The 13,712-nt window shown below is 53.9% G+C and overlaps 1 protein-coding gene across 2 annotated transcripts in view; it reads left to right on the top strand.

Moving 5' to 3' along the window:
* Positions 1–1,217: 1,217 nt before the first annotated feature.
* Positions 1,218–13,712, top strand: part of NR4A3 (nuclear receptor subfamily 4 group A member 3) — a 42,644-nt gene continuing 30,149 nt past the window's right edge. The window contains exons 1-6 of one of the 2 annotated variants that reach the window (XM_075560218.1): positions 1,218–1,796; positions 4,969–5,142; positions 5,996–6,067; positions 7,223–8,184; positions 11,762–11,891; positions 12,453–12,625. In XM_075560218.1, the coding sequence (XP_075416333.1) occupies positions 7,225–8,184; positions 11,762–11,891; positions 12,453–12,625 (1,263 nt within the window). In that variant the 5' untranslated portion in view covers positions 1,218–1,796; positions 4,969–5,142; positions 5,996–6,067; positions 7,223–7,224. The remainder of the gene's footprint in view (positions 1,797–4,968; positions 5,143–5,995; positions 6,068–7,222; positions 8,185–11,761; positions 11,892–12,452; positions 12,626–13,712) is intronic. The other variant, XM_075560217.1, reaches the window with a different exon arrangement.

A 13,712-nucleotide genomic window follows, 5' to 3' on the forward strand; every position in this document is an offset into this window, starting at 1 on the left:
ACTCAAATAGTTTCTCCTCCGCAGAAATTCATGTCTAAAAGACTTTGTTTTCCCTGGAAAGTAACCTTTGGAGTTGTTTTCCCTGGAAAGTAACCTTTGGAATTAGGAAGTATTGTAATTTGGGTCAACTTTTTGTTTTGTTTTCAGAGAAAAAAATAAATCACACGCAAATTCATCATTTCCAGTGGGGAAAATTGCTCTCCCTTATACAGTCGCACCGGACTGTCGGCACACCATTTCATGACAAACGTGTCTCTGGAGACCACAGCTAAACCCCTCTCGAAGGAATTGACTAATAAATCCTGTTGATTGATTTCGCGATGTTTGAGGGGGGAGGGGCACTTAGGCATCGGAAAGTGAAAGTGTGCGCTGTAACTCATTTTTCGGCGGGGAGCGAGGGACCAGGATTTCCAACAGTCCGACCTACTCAGCTGTTGAACACGTGTGTACATTTGTTTGATACGCATTAAGTAGTTGGTGCTGCCGCGCGCGCGCGTGGGTGGGGGATGGATGTGCACTTGAGTTATAACGTGGCCAGTTAGGAAGTCCACACGGTAAATGCACAAAAGTAAGACCTTATGCCTGGCGTCCTCTTCATTCCCACGAGCAACAAGCGGCCGGCAAAAGACGGGAGGCGGCGGCGGGTCAGCGTGGGCGCGCAGGGCCGCCGGAGAGACGTCAGCAGTTTGGGAGTCCCAGCAGGAGGAGAGTGCAGCTGCACACTCGGGCGTCTTTGGACTTGTGCCCGACTTCTGCACCGACTGCCAGGCCGCTCCAAGAAGCGGGCGGCCCGAGCCTTCCCTTTCGGGAGAGCTGTCCTCTCCCTTACCCCCTCGCCCTGGCTCCCTGCCTCGGGGCAGCCTCGGAGGCGCGCCAGCCGCGCTCCTCCAACTCGACTCCACCCGAGCCTGACAGCTGGGCGGTCCCGCCTGACCCGCGCGCGGGCCAAGCGCCCTCCCGCCGACGCGCGCCCGGGCGAGCGCAGCTGCTGCCCTGTGGTTGGCAGCGCGGGTCGGAGATGCCCCCGGGCCGGGGAGGGCCGTACCGCGCAGTTTCCATTGTGCGGGCGTGCTGGTGGCCGGGGGGGCGCGCGCGCGCGCGCACAGGCTCTCACACACCCTCCCTAGCACACGCGGAACCGGCTGGGCCAGGGGAGGGAGGAGGAGGGTGACGTAGCGTCCCATGGCGTCACATTGACGTCTCGCATTCCAGGCACTCTATGGAGAGGCCGCTAGGGCTCCTGTGGCATAAATGACGTGCCCAGAGAGCGAGCGAACCCGCAGCCGGGAGAGCGGAGTCTCCAGCCTCCCGCCCCCCAAGCCCTCCAGCTCCTGCTCCTCCTCCGCTCCCCACACCCAGACACGCTCACACCCGCTCCCTCACTCGCACCCAGAGACACACGCGCGCACACACACTCCAGTCTCTGCCGCGCTCTCACACCCCTCTCGGCCCGCTCCCTTCGCGGTGCAGCGCGGCACCCGGGCCGGACGCCCCTCCCGGGCTCACTTTGCAACGCTGACAGCGCCGGCGGTGGCCACCGAGGTGGGAACGGCGGCGGCATCCTCCCCATCGGTCGCCGCCGGAGCCCGGACGCCCGCGGAACCCCTCGGCCGCACTCTCCCATGAGTCGCGCCCGCAGCATCCCCCGCCAGCCGCGCACTGCCCGTGGGAGCCGCTGGGCTTCTCCTCCGCAGCCTTTCCGGGACAGCAGCGGCGACTCCCCGCTCGCCCCAGGTCACATCTTGGAACCGCTCTCTAGAAACTCGCTCTAAAGACGGACTCGCCACAGCACTCAAGTACGTATGACATTCGCCGGCTCCGTAGGGGCACTTGCTAAAAAGTTGGCGCGCTGGGAAGCGTCGCTCCTGAAATTTGACAACTTTGAGTGCGGGCTGGTTTGGTGGTGCTGCCGCTGCTGCGGCGGCGCCTGCGGTTTTCTCGCGCCGCTTTTGCTGCCCTCGCGGCCCGTGGGTTCCGATGTGAAACTTTTCCCCCGGAGCAGATCGTGGGGATCTTTGGAACTCCTGGGATCCCTCCCGCCCCCTGCCCCCACCCCACCGGGGAGGCGAAAAGCCTCTAACAAAGGGGAGGATCGGGATTTGTGCCGGAGCGGCTCCAGCACTGTAATTCAGGGGAGTTAGGCTCTAGTTGTCATGGTAATGATGCTCTCGGCGGCGGCGGCGGCGGCCGCGGCTGGGAGTTGCAGCTCCGGTGATACACGGCAGTCATTTTCCCATCTTTTAAGTAGAATTGTGGACAGAGGTGGGGGGGGCGTGTGGGGGGCAAGTTCATGTACCTAGTGGTGACTCGAGCTGGTTGACGGGAACTTTCGGAGGGAAGGGGCCTGGACAGCGACCACCGAGCGTGCAGAGGCGCTCGGAGGGAGCCCTGGGAAGGGGCACAGTTGTGGGAATGTGGCTTATGGTATTGAAATGAGCCGGGGGCTCCGCCAGGCACGTCTGCCCCGCGCCCTCGACCTGCCGGTTCACACTTTTCCCTTCGGAGGTAATTGGAAGTAATAGCTGACTCGAGTGCCCCGACACGCGTGGGGTCCATGTCCCTGTCCTCCTGGCCCCGGTTTGGCGTGAGAAAGGCATGTTTTACTCTTCACTGGCAGACCTCGGCGCCTCTGGAGAAGTTGTTTCGAGTGTTTGAGTCTTGGGAGAAAGGAGAGTGGTCACACGGAGAGGAGATAGCTTTCCAAGGCCCTTGGGAACCTGTTGGAGGCTTCAGGGCTGTGGCCAGGAAGAAAGCGTTCGCTACCAGATTCCAAAGAACATTCGCAGAGTTTGCTTTTGATTTCTGCCCCTGAATTCTCCTGAGGCACGAGGGCCACCGCGTCTCGTAAGGAGAAATCTCAGCTTGTTTCCTAGTGCCTTTGGGTGTCGGGCAAGGGGTACGGGAAGTGCAGTGTAGTAATTTCATGGTGAATCCAGTGTGCCCCCCCCCCACGACGGAGACCCAGTTAATAGGACCCAGTTAGAGAATGTAAAAACCGCCTAACTCGGCGACTGGGACAATGAATGAAGTTTAGAGCTTACGGGTCAGCTGAGCAGAACAAGATGCTGGCAGTGTGACTTCCAGAGACCCCCTCAGTCCCCGGAGCCTCCTCCCCGCGCCCCCACCCCTCCCCACCCCCTCCCCTGGGACTGTGCGCTCGCAGAAATTCTGCCCGTGGTTTGTCTCCGTCTCTCAGTCTTTTCTGAGAACCTGTCTTTCCTTTCTGTCTACGGCTCCTCCACTCCTCCAGCCCCCGCCCAACCTGTCCCCGCCCCCCGGGGCTGGAAACTCCGCGGCGGAGCCCCGGACCCAAGGGTGCATTTCACGGTTGCCTCCGCACGCTTCACCGCCGGGAGGAGAACGCCGGGGGTACCTCCCGTCTGCCCTCGAGAAAGAAAGGGGCGTGGGCAGAAATAGTTATTTCTTCCTAATTTGCCACCTCGAGGCTCTGTGCTCCGGCCCCGGCAGCCGCGAGCGGCTGAAAGTGTTTGCAGGCGCCGAGGCTTTGCCTAGGTAACGGGCCGTTTACTGGGCCGAGAAAGCCGGGAGGCGCGCGGTGTGACAGTGGGCAGGCAGTGCGCGCTCTCCTGCGAACAGAGGCCACCCTTCCTTGGGAGACGCGACTGTCGCCCACCCAAATCAGAGGGCACACCTTGGGGAAAGCCTCCACTTGAGAGCCCCCACCCACCCAGGGAGGGGGAAGAAGGGTATCTACTAGCGAGAGAGGATGGGGGGGCGGTCCTAGAAACCCCCACGGAGCATCGCGGAGAGCTGGAAGCGCGCGCTGCCGCCGCGGGGAGGTTCGTAGGGGTCCGTGCTGGAAGCACACGCTTTCTGTCGGCGAGGCTGGGGCTGGGGTTGGGGCGACCAGGGAATCCCCATTTCCTGGCCTTCTAGAGGCGGAGATGGCGCTTCCCCGGCCCTTGAGGTTCTGGTCTGGGCCAGCTCTCCCGGCAGGCAAGCTCGCTGGCGCAGGGGCCGCGGGAAACGAAACTTACGCGACCCTAGAGCTCTGCCCGCAGCCCCCGAGGTATGGGAGTTTTTCGACAAAGGGGCCCAGGTCCAGGCCAAGGGGGCGCTGCAGGCCGGAGTTGGGGCATCCGGAGCCTTCCCCAAGGCCCTCCGTGCGTCGCTCCCAGCTGCAAAGTTTCGCTGCGACTGGGCTCAAGAGGCCGACGCTCGCCCGGGAGCAGCGCTGGGCACGCTCGGGAAGGTGCCTCCTCTGGGCCGCCCGCTGGCCTGGAGCCTGGAAATCGCCCCCTCTCCGGGCCGCCTCCAGCTGGGTGCCCTTGGGCCTCCCTGCGCCGGATTCACCAGCCGCGAGTGCAGTAAGCTTCGGCGCCTTCATTCCAGAGTGGGCCTTCTTTATTTCCACTGTTGCCTTTTGTTTGCTTGACCCCTGCCCTCCCCCACTCCGTCCGCCCCCCCTCTCGCAAAGGGACGGCTAATGGAAGCAAAGCTCCATTAGCATTTAGAATGAAAAGCACCGACTTTTTAAAAAATTCCTTAGGGCATCCATGCGTTTGTTCCGGCTCTTGTGCATTTCCTATGCAACGTGTAAAATTTGTCTTTGAGGCGTGGGGACCCGCGGAGTTGGAACTGCGCTGTTTTCCGCTCTTGCACCACTCCCGTCCCTAAATCCTGGCGGAACGCGTCTCTCAAATGGTCCCTTTTCCCTGTACCTGGCTTTGCGGGGTGTGGACCAGTCTGGGGCCACAGAATCCCTCTCGGGGCAACTGCTGGCTGCATATTTTAAAGCCCCCGGTGCCACAAATCGGCCGTATATACACGCGGCTGCCGCGAGGGACGCGTTGCCTTCGCCGAGGTCCACACTGGACCTCTCTGAATTCTTTGTCAACCATTTGGGATTTCTAGAGCTCTCCTCCACCCCCTGAAAGTGTCCACCACAGGCCAAGTAGGCCTAGTCTGGTCCCACTGTGACCTCTACCCCCTTTCCCGTGCCCACAGAGCGCATTGTGAAAGAGCGCCACCCGGCGAGCCCGGGCACTGAAATTGACCCCGAAGCGGAACCCGGCAGCACCACTGCCACATCGCCTCGCAGGACATCTCCACCTCCCCGACCCTCAGCTTCTGCTGGACAGACTCCCAGCCCCACCATTCAGCGCGCAAGATACCCTCCAGGTAGGTCTGAACGCACAATCCCTTCTTCTTCCTGGGCTAGCAGATGTAGGCTGAGGAGCTGGACACCCAGGGCCAGGCTGTTCGGTGGGCCCAGCTCCGGAACTGTGGCAGCGCTACGCATTTCACAGAAGAGGTGGCTTCCTAGCCCAAAGCTCCTCTCCAAACCACACCCTGTTGCTACCGAATGGGAGGCTGACTAAACTAAGCCATTGCATTGCTCAAAATTATTTTCTTCTGAGGAAATACAAAGACCCTAATAGATTAGGGTCCCTATATATATATTTGTATATTTCAATGTTTTCATGTTTGTCATCTTTTTTTATTTAATTTAGGCATTTAAGGATTATGGGGTCCTTTATGTGAAACTATAATTATCTGGGTGCCAAAGACATTTGGATCCTTGAAGTGCAGAGGAAAAGAGCAAAAAGAAAGGCATTTGAACGGAAATTCCAGACATAAAACTGAGTTTGGCAAAAGCAAAGGTCTCAGGTTTGGCTTGCACCACCTGGTCACACACTTGCTAAAGGGCTGTAGGGTGCCAGGCCTTTGCAGGCATCAGAGAGACACAGATAGATAGAGCAAGCTCATCTTCGAACTGGAAATCTCAGACAGAGGCAGAGAACAATAGGTAGGGACTGGCAGGAAAGGATAACTGACCAGACAAGGGAGAAATCCTAGAAGTGCCCAAGAAAGAGAGAATCTAAAGAGATTTGTAGATCAAACTGTGATCAGCTCATCCCAACAAGCATGCAGCCAGATAAGTAATCCTTTACCTCCACATAGAGAGTGTCTTTGTAAGGCCCTGTTTTCAAGGCTTGAATTGGCCTCGCCTCACCACTGCTTCTTCCAACAGGCCCTCATCACTTTTTTTCCAGTCAAGATTTCATCCCATACAGGCATGACTCAATCAGATTTGGAAATGTGGGTAAGAGAAAGATGTCAAAGGAAACGTGAACCACTCACTTCTCTATTAGTCACACCTTTTGCACCGTAGGCTCCAAAGAGATGTTAACACCTGGTTTTCCTTTGTCTCAGAAAACCCAACCACCAAAAAAACGTCCCATTTTACCATTGATAGTTAGCCATAGAGAAAGGCAAATGATTAGGTAAATCACCCAGGGGATTCAGTAATTCCCAGGACCTTCTCACCTAGCCAGCACCCTAGGTACCAGTTGTTTGGGGTGGGGGGTGGCCGTTGCCTCTACATAGTTCAACTGGCAGAGAAACTAAAACTGTTCTGAAGCATCTTTCTTCTGTTCCAGGGGTACGAATGCTTCTCTTGTAAGGAAATACAGAGACTAACTTACCTACATGATAGCTATAAACAGTTGGTATAAATAGCCACTGATATATCTTATTAGCCAGATTTGGAAGGGGGGGGGAAGCGCCCACATACACACACACATACACATACATATGGCGCAGAGCAGATTTAGTGGGCATTGTGTTGCAGCAGCTGATCTTTCTCTTTGCAGATGGCCCAGACTCCCCCAGTCCACTTCCTGGACCTCCTTTCCCAACTGGATACCTAGTTGGCTAAAGTCATCAAGGGGTGGAGGTGTTTCCCTGATTGTACAAGCTGCTAGTCTTGTTCACAGAAGAGGGGTGGGAAGGGGTGGGTGAAGTCGACCACAGCTTGTGTGGGCAGTCTCTGCTGGGCTCATAAATGTTAGAATCAATTTCTCTCTCTCTCTCTCTCTCTCTCTCTCTCTTCCTCCCTCCCTCCCTCCCTCCCTCTCTGCCAGTAAATACCACACATAGCAAGCACCTTTTCTACTAACTATGTGTAGGTGGGGGACCAAGGGCCTCTTTCACCAAAAACCAACCAACAAGGTATTCACTAGCATTCTCTTTGTCCAGCTTGTGTCTGGAATGACTCCAGTTACTTTATAGGACCCAACGTCACTTTAAAAATAAATAATATAGACACATAAGGGAAAACATCCGATTTCGCAAGGACAGACAAAGGGCGAGAGAAGGAAGGGAGGGAGCCACTTTGCTCTCACAGGGGATGCAATGCTACTAGCTAAGGAACAAGGACCGATTTGCTGCTAAACCACCTGTTCCCCTGTCCCCGCAGATATGCCCTGCGTCCAAGCCCAGTATAGCCCATCGCCTCCAGGTTCCAGTTATGCGGCACAGACCTACGGCTCGGACTACAGCACGGAGATCATGAACCCCGATTATGCCAAGCTGACCATGGACCTCGGCAGCACTGAGATCACAGCCACTGCCACCACGTCCCTGCCCAGCTTCAGTACATTCATGGAAGGCTACTCCAGCAGCTATGAACTGAAGCCCTCCTGCCTGTACCAAATGCAGCCCTCTGGGCCGCGGTCCTTCATCAAGATCGAGGAGGGCAGAGCGCATGGCTACCACCACCATCACCACCACCATCACCACCACCATCACCAGCAGCAGCAGCAGCAGCAGCAGCCAGCCATTCCACCCCACTCCGGCTCGGAAGACGAGGTGCTGCCCAGCACCTCCATGTACTTCAAGCAGTCCCCGCCTTCCACCCCCAGCACCCCAGGCTTCCCTCCGCAGGCGGGGGCGCTGTGGGACGACGCGCTGCCCTCGGCTCAGGGCTGCATCGCGCCGGGCCCGCTGCTGGACCCGCCGATGAAGGCGGTGCCCTCGGTGGCGGGCGCGCGCTTCCCACTCTTCCACTTCAAACCCTCGCCGCCGCACCCGCCCGCGCCCAGCCCGGCCGGCGGCCACCATCTGGGCTACGACCCGACGGGCGCCCCCGCGCTCAGCCTGCCCCTGGGCGCCGCCGCCGCGGGCAGCCAGGCCGCCGGGCTCGAGGCGCACCCCTACGGGGGGCTGCAGCTGGTCAAGAGGGGGACTCTGGCCTTCCAGCCGCTCGGCCTGGCCGCCTCTCCCGCCGCAGCCAGCCTGCTCAGCGAGAGCCCCAGCCTGCCGTCGCCTCCCAACCGGAGCTCGTCGTCCGGCGAGGGCACGTGCGCCGTGTGCGGGGACAACGCCGCCTGTCAGCACTACGGTGTGCGCACCTGTGAAGGCTGCAAGGGCTTCTTCAAGGTGAGCGCCCCCCCCTCCTATCCCCTGCCCCCTGCGGGGCCGCAGAAGTGAGCACCTGGGTGGATGGCAAGGGTGACCCTTGCCCTTCCCAGTGAGACCCTTAGCCTGGGTACTGCTGGCCACCTTCAAGTCCATTTTCCCACTCTTCCCTTGAATCCACGCACAGGAGTGAGGGTGGGGGTGGGGGTGGAGGCGGGACTGGATGGAGCTGACAATGAGCGTGAACATTATCCTAGGAAGAGCTGTCAGCTGATTCTCAACTCTGTGACCTCACAAGTGCAGAAACCTCCCTGCAGTCCTTGTGTGTGTCCCCTGGGTGTCCAGTCCAGGGATGGGTTCCGAGCGCCATTCATACCTGCTGTGAGCCTGGCAGTAAGGGTTCCTGCTCCAGAAGCAGACAGCTCTAAAATTGAACGATGGCTTTTATGACCCTTGTTTCATCGCTGAGGGTTGGAGGCCCAGAGAGATTATCCAGCTTCCCTGAGACAACACACCCAGGCAGTGAGATGGAGGCAGGTGACAACCCCTACAGCTGAGCAGATGCACAGGACAGACAGGCGCAATCAGCTAGATGTCCTTGGGGATGGCTCCCCCACAGGGGGTAGGACTTGGGATCTCACCAACCTGCTCTCTCCACTAGGAGGCCTTCGCTCCCTCCGTGACACCAAGTATAGCCATTGCTGGTTTTCTTGTCGACTCAGAAGTGTGCGATGGGTAGGAGTGTCTTCAGCGTCACCCACATTTTGCCCATTAAGGGTGCTGAAGTCTAGGGAAGGGAGGGTCTTTGAGTCAGGATGTACAAACAGGGGCTTAAGCTGCACACAAGGCAATTCCAGCAGGTTTCGTTTGACGTCCAAGCTCAGTGCTCTTTCCATCCATCAGGAGGAAAAACCTGGTTCTCTGGTGGTGGCACTGCTGGCTTGTGTGCTTCTCCAGACCCTCAATTCTGTGCCACCCTCCTCATGCCCTTCATTGTAGGCCTGGGCAAGCCCACAGAAGTCCTCCCACTGCCTGGTCTAATGTAGGGCAGGTGGGAGGATGGAGACGTGGGATGCCTATTTAGCAAGAGGATTTGGGAGGCCGATAGGATGTAGCCGGGTGCATGCTGGAAGTAGAAGAGTTCTGGACCTGCCTCTTACCAACTGCATGACTTTGGCAGTGGCCACAGTTTCCGTGTTAAAACACCCCTCGGAAAAATGCCATTGTTTGTGGGTGAGTATGCCAACAGGTGACGTGTTCACAAACAAGGACATAGGAACAGGAATCATGTGACTGATTGATTCCTTCAGATACGTGAGAAAATGGAAAGACTCTGAAACCTGGTAGGGGCCTGACAGGTAGACAGTCATGCTTCTTTAAATGTAGACCCAGAAGGGGTTTTGTCAGCGGGGGCGGGGGAGGGGGGTCCTGTCTTTAACTACCAGCGTTTTACCTAGAGAGCTACTTTTCAGTAGCTGCCTTCTTCCAGCAGATTTGATGTTCACAGCACCCCAGTGGAAATGCTGGAGGGCAGTTAGTGGGCAGCAGAAAGGGGGACCAGACAGAGCAACAGCAACGAGACCCTCAGATAGAATCACCCTTGAACAATTGAGAGTTGACCAAACTACAGGCATGGTAATACATTCCGAGTCTGGAAATGTCAATTAGCTTTCCTCTGCAGCAATCCCTTGAAAACAAATCTATAATCTCAAGGGCAGGGGGGGGGTGGTGGTGGAAGGGGAGGGTGTGATGGGGGAGAACCACCCCACAGATCTGTTAATTAAGGGAACAGGAGCAGGTTTTACCCAGTGGCTTTCTAGCATTAAATTGAATTCTTTAAAAATGTGACATGAAGTGCAGTTAATGATGGGAATTCGGTGATTGAACCATAACGATCGCTCCCTGTCCTGAAACTGTGCAGGTCCTCACAAATATGAGGACGTCTCCAGGTTATTGGGAAAGGGTATACCTGAAGGGAAAGGCCACCAGCACTGGAGCGAGTGGACAGTCTTGAGGGTGGTGGGGAGGAAGACAGTTGAGGTGATGACCCTGTGCTCACATGAAAGCGAGCTTAGGAGAATTTAAATGCTCCTAAGCACCCGGGAAGGTGTTCCACTCGAAAATTTTGCATTTGAAATTAATATAGCAAATGTATCCTGAGAATGAGTCTTATGCTTAAAATAGCTTGGCTTGGTAAGATTCTTTTTAAAATTTTTATGTAAGCCATTCAGAAACAGTCCCCTAAACTGAAATTTAAATGTAAATTGCATGAAAGCTAATATGTGGGCTTAAGGAGCACTGAAAGTGAAGAAAATATAGAATTTGGGGCATAGACAGATCCGGAAACCCAAATTATCTGGATGTCTTTTTTTTTTTCTCAATTGCAACCCAGGCTTACCAAATAATTAGCAACTTGCCACTCTATTGAGAGTTGTATAGGCCCTCGTAATTTCTGAACACTTTTGTCCTAAGTGGTAAAGAGTTGCACAAACACCTTTAATAAGGAAATTCAAGCATTATTTTAAAATTAGAGCACATTATATGTTTACTTCTCCATTTAAAAATTCTGGATGATTCAGAAAGTCCAAGTTTATGAAGTGCCCTTTAAAAGACCATGGAGCCCTGGTGGCAGGCGTAGTTGGTTACGCACTAAGCTGCTAGCTACAGGGTCAGTGACTCCGTGGTTCTAACCCACCCGTCATCCCATGGAAGAAAGATGAGGCTGACTGCTTTCATAAAGATTTAAAGTCACAGGGGCCGTTCTGCTCGGTCCTATAGGGTTGCTATGAGTCAGCAGTGAGAGTGGTTTGCTTTTCAAAGGTTACCCTCTGGGTGTCAAGATAATAGTCATTTTTTAAGTGACCGATTGATGGGCATTTCATTGAAAATGGATGTCACCCAGATTCCCTTCTTTTTTCTTTTGTTGACTTTTTTTTGCCGTGCTTTGGTTTCTTAGTGGATTGAGTAGCAAATTGCAAGACATTGCTTTCGCCATTAGAAATGGCCAGTTTGCCATCTATTTTCTGTTAACGTTAAAATTTACAATGCGGACTGATTAAATGATCTGTGTGTGTGTCCAAACATGATTTCCTCTATATTTTAACTAGGTAAACCCCGATTTTTGCTTTTTATGATTTCATCTCTATTGGGTAACAAAGCCAGTTACTGTGATATTGACTTATGATAGTGATAGCAAGCAATGTACATCTCAGATCACTTTGATTTTATTTTAATAAGGTCAGCAATAATCAGGGGAGTGGAACAAGTAGGAAATTGTTCCCAAAGGGATATTAAAAATGGAGATAATCTAATCCTCTAAGGTATGATACGTTGACCTGGTAATTTCAGATATGATTTTATCATTCAGAGTTGGGTGTCTCTTGAGACTTGCTTCAGAACAATCTGAGATGATTTTCATTGTCAGCAGCGAACACTAATAAAATTGTTTTTCCTGCAGGCTAGCGTGTTAGGAAATTAAATTTATCTAATTATACGAATTGCACTGTCGCTTTTCACATTGTAATTAAAATACATGTTGTCAGGCCCTACCTCTTTCCAGAAACTACGAGCTGACTATCACTGTGCTATCTTTTCTCAGAGAACGGTGCAGAAAAATGCAAAATACGTTTGCCTGGCAAATAAAAACTGCCCAGTCGACAAGAGGCGTCGAAACCGATGTCAGTACTGCCGATTTCAAAAGTGTCTCAGTGTGGGAATGGTTAAGGAAGGTAAGGGCATCACACCTTGTCTCCAGTGTGCTTACACAGCGGGGCTTGTCAGCAATGCTGACACATAGTCTCACACACCATGGGCAAAGTTTTTCATTTGTGTCAGAATATTCTTCCTACCTTCCTTGTGGCTCCGGGATTTTGTTTTTTTATGCTATGCGTTTGCATTTAAGAAACAACCGAGAAAATTGCCGATTTGTAATTTTTCAAAATCAGTGAAAGCTTGTGTGCATCCACACATGATCACTCGAGACGTAGAGCACACATGTGTGCTGCTTAGCACTAACTCACTACCAAATATTAACTACGAGGGGGGGTCCTGCTGCGTGCTCTCCGCTCTCACAAAATCCCTGGGGTACTGCTATTCAACGCGTACTGCTACTTTTCAGCAGTTGGTCTCATGAAGGAGTGTCTGGTTGTAATGTATTTGACTGTGTGTGTGTGTGTGTGTGTGTGTGTGTGTGTGTGTATGTGTGTGTGTGCGCGCGCGCACACGCGCAGTTTATGGCTATTCATGGATATCTTTGCAGACTTCTCCCTTTCTCTCTCTCTCACCATCAGTTGTCCGCACCGATAGCTTAAAAGGGAGGAGAGGCCGGCTGCCTTCCAAACCAAAGAGCCCGCTGCAGCAGGAACCTTCGCAGCCGTCTCCGCCTTCTCCTCCCATCTGTCTGATGAATGCCCTTGTCCGAGCACTGACAGACTCAACCAGCAGAGATCTTGATTATTCCAGAGTAAGTTTTGCGATGCCCTGCTTTCCAAGGAGTAATCGGGAGCGCTTTTGTACTGTTGACGCGCCTACCAGCTGTGGATTAGAATGACTTTGCGCCGGGTGCTGTGCTAGACAGGTCTGGTGCCTTCTTTTGCGTTTCTCTTTTTCCTTGAGAATGAAGTGGAATTTCATCTGCATTGCACCAAATCATATTTTTGCTGTATTGGATGTCTAAATGTCTTCGTAAAGGCCCCTGGCGTTGTTGCGCCAGTCCTGCCTGTTGTTTACAGCAGTCCTTGTGGTAGTGCCGGTGAAGAGTCTGCGCAGGTGAATGGCAATGTGTAGATGTCCTTCATTGGCTCCCACAGCATGGCCACTGCCTTTCCATATTGTGATCAAACTCTGGGTGAGCCCTGAGTTCTCCTTAAGCAATTTGCCTGATGCCATTGGCATTTATTGACTTGCTGCTTATTCAGAGGGATTAGATCGCTGATGGAGAGGAGCAAGCACTGGCCTTGACATTGGGCGGTGCAGGAGGCCTGGGGTGGCACGCTGCCCCTGCCACTTCCTTTTGGAGTCACCTGGCTTCCACCCTTGCACCTCCAGTGGAGATGATTACAATATTTAAGCTCACAGGGGGTTGGGAACACCAGCCACACACAAGCGATGGGTGTGAAAATGTTTTGAAAACCATAAAGGATTGCCGGTATTATCATTTAAGTCAACCAAGGCGTAACAGTGTTTCATTTCATGTGGGATACGTTTGAAGCTTATCCCTCTGAGCTGCGCCAATTCCCCAGAATTGGAGAACACATAGAAGATCTCAGAGAGGATTTTTGAGCAAACGTGTCAACCATTGTTGTTGGGAGTCATCGGAGCGACCTCACGTGATGGGCTAGAACTGCCCCTTAGGGTTTCCGTGGCTGACATCTTTAGGGACGCAGATTGCCCAAAGAGTAGTGGGGTGGGTTCAAACGGCCCCCCTTTCGGTGAGCGGTGGAGGGATTAACCATTGCGCCACCAGGGCTCCTAGTCGACATTACGAAAAGCAGTTGTTGAAAGAACAAACATCTGCTTACAAAAAGGGTCTTGGTCAGAGAGGGCAGGAA

The sequence above is a fragment of the Tenrec ecaudatus genome, chromosome 10 (genome assembly GCF_050624435.1).
Source record: "Tenrec ecaudatus isolate mTenEca1 chromosome 10, mTenEca1.hap1, whole genome shotgun sequence".
Taxonomy (NCBI): domain Eukaryota; kingdom Metazoa; phylum Chordata; class Mammalia; order Afrosoricida; family Tenrecidae; genus Tenrec; species Tenrec ecaudatus.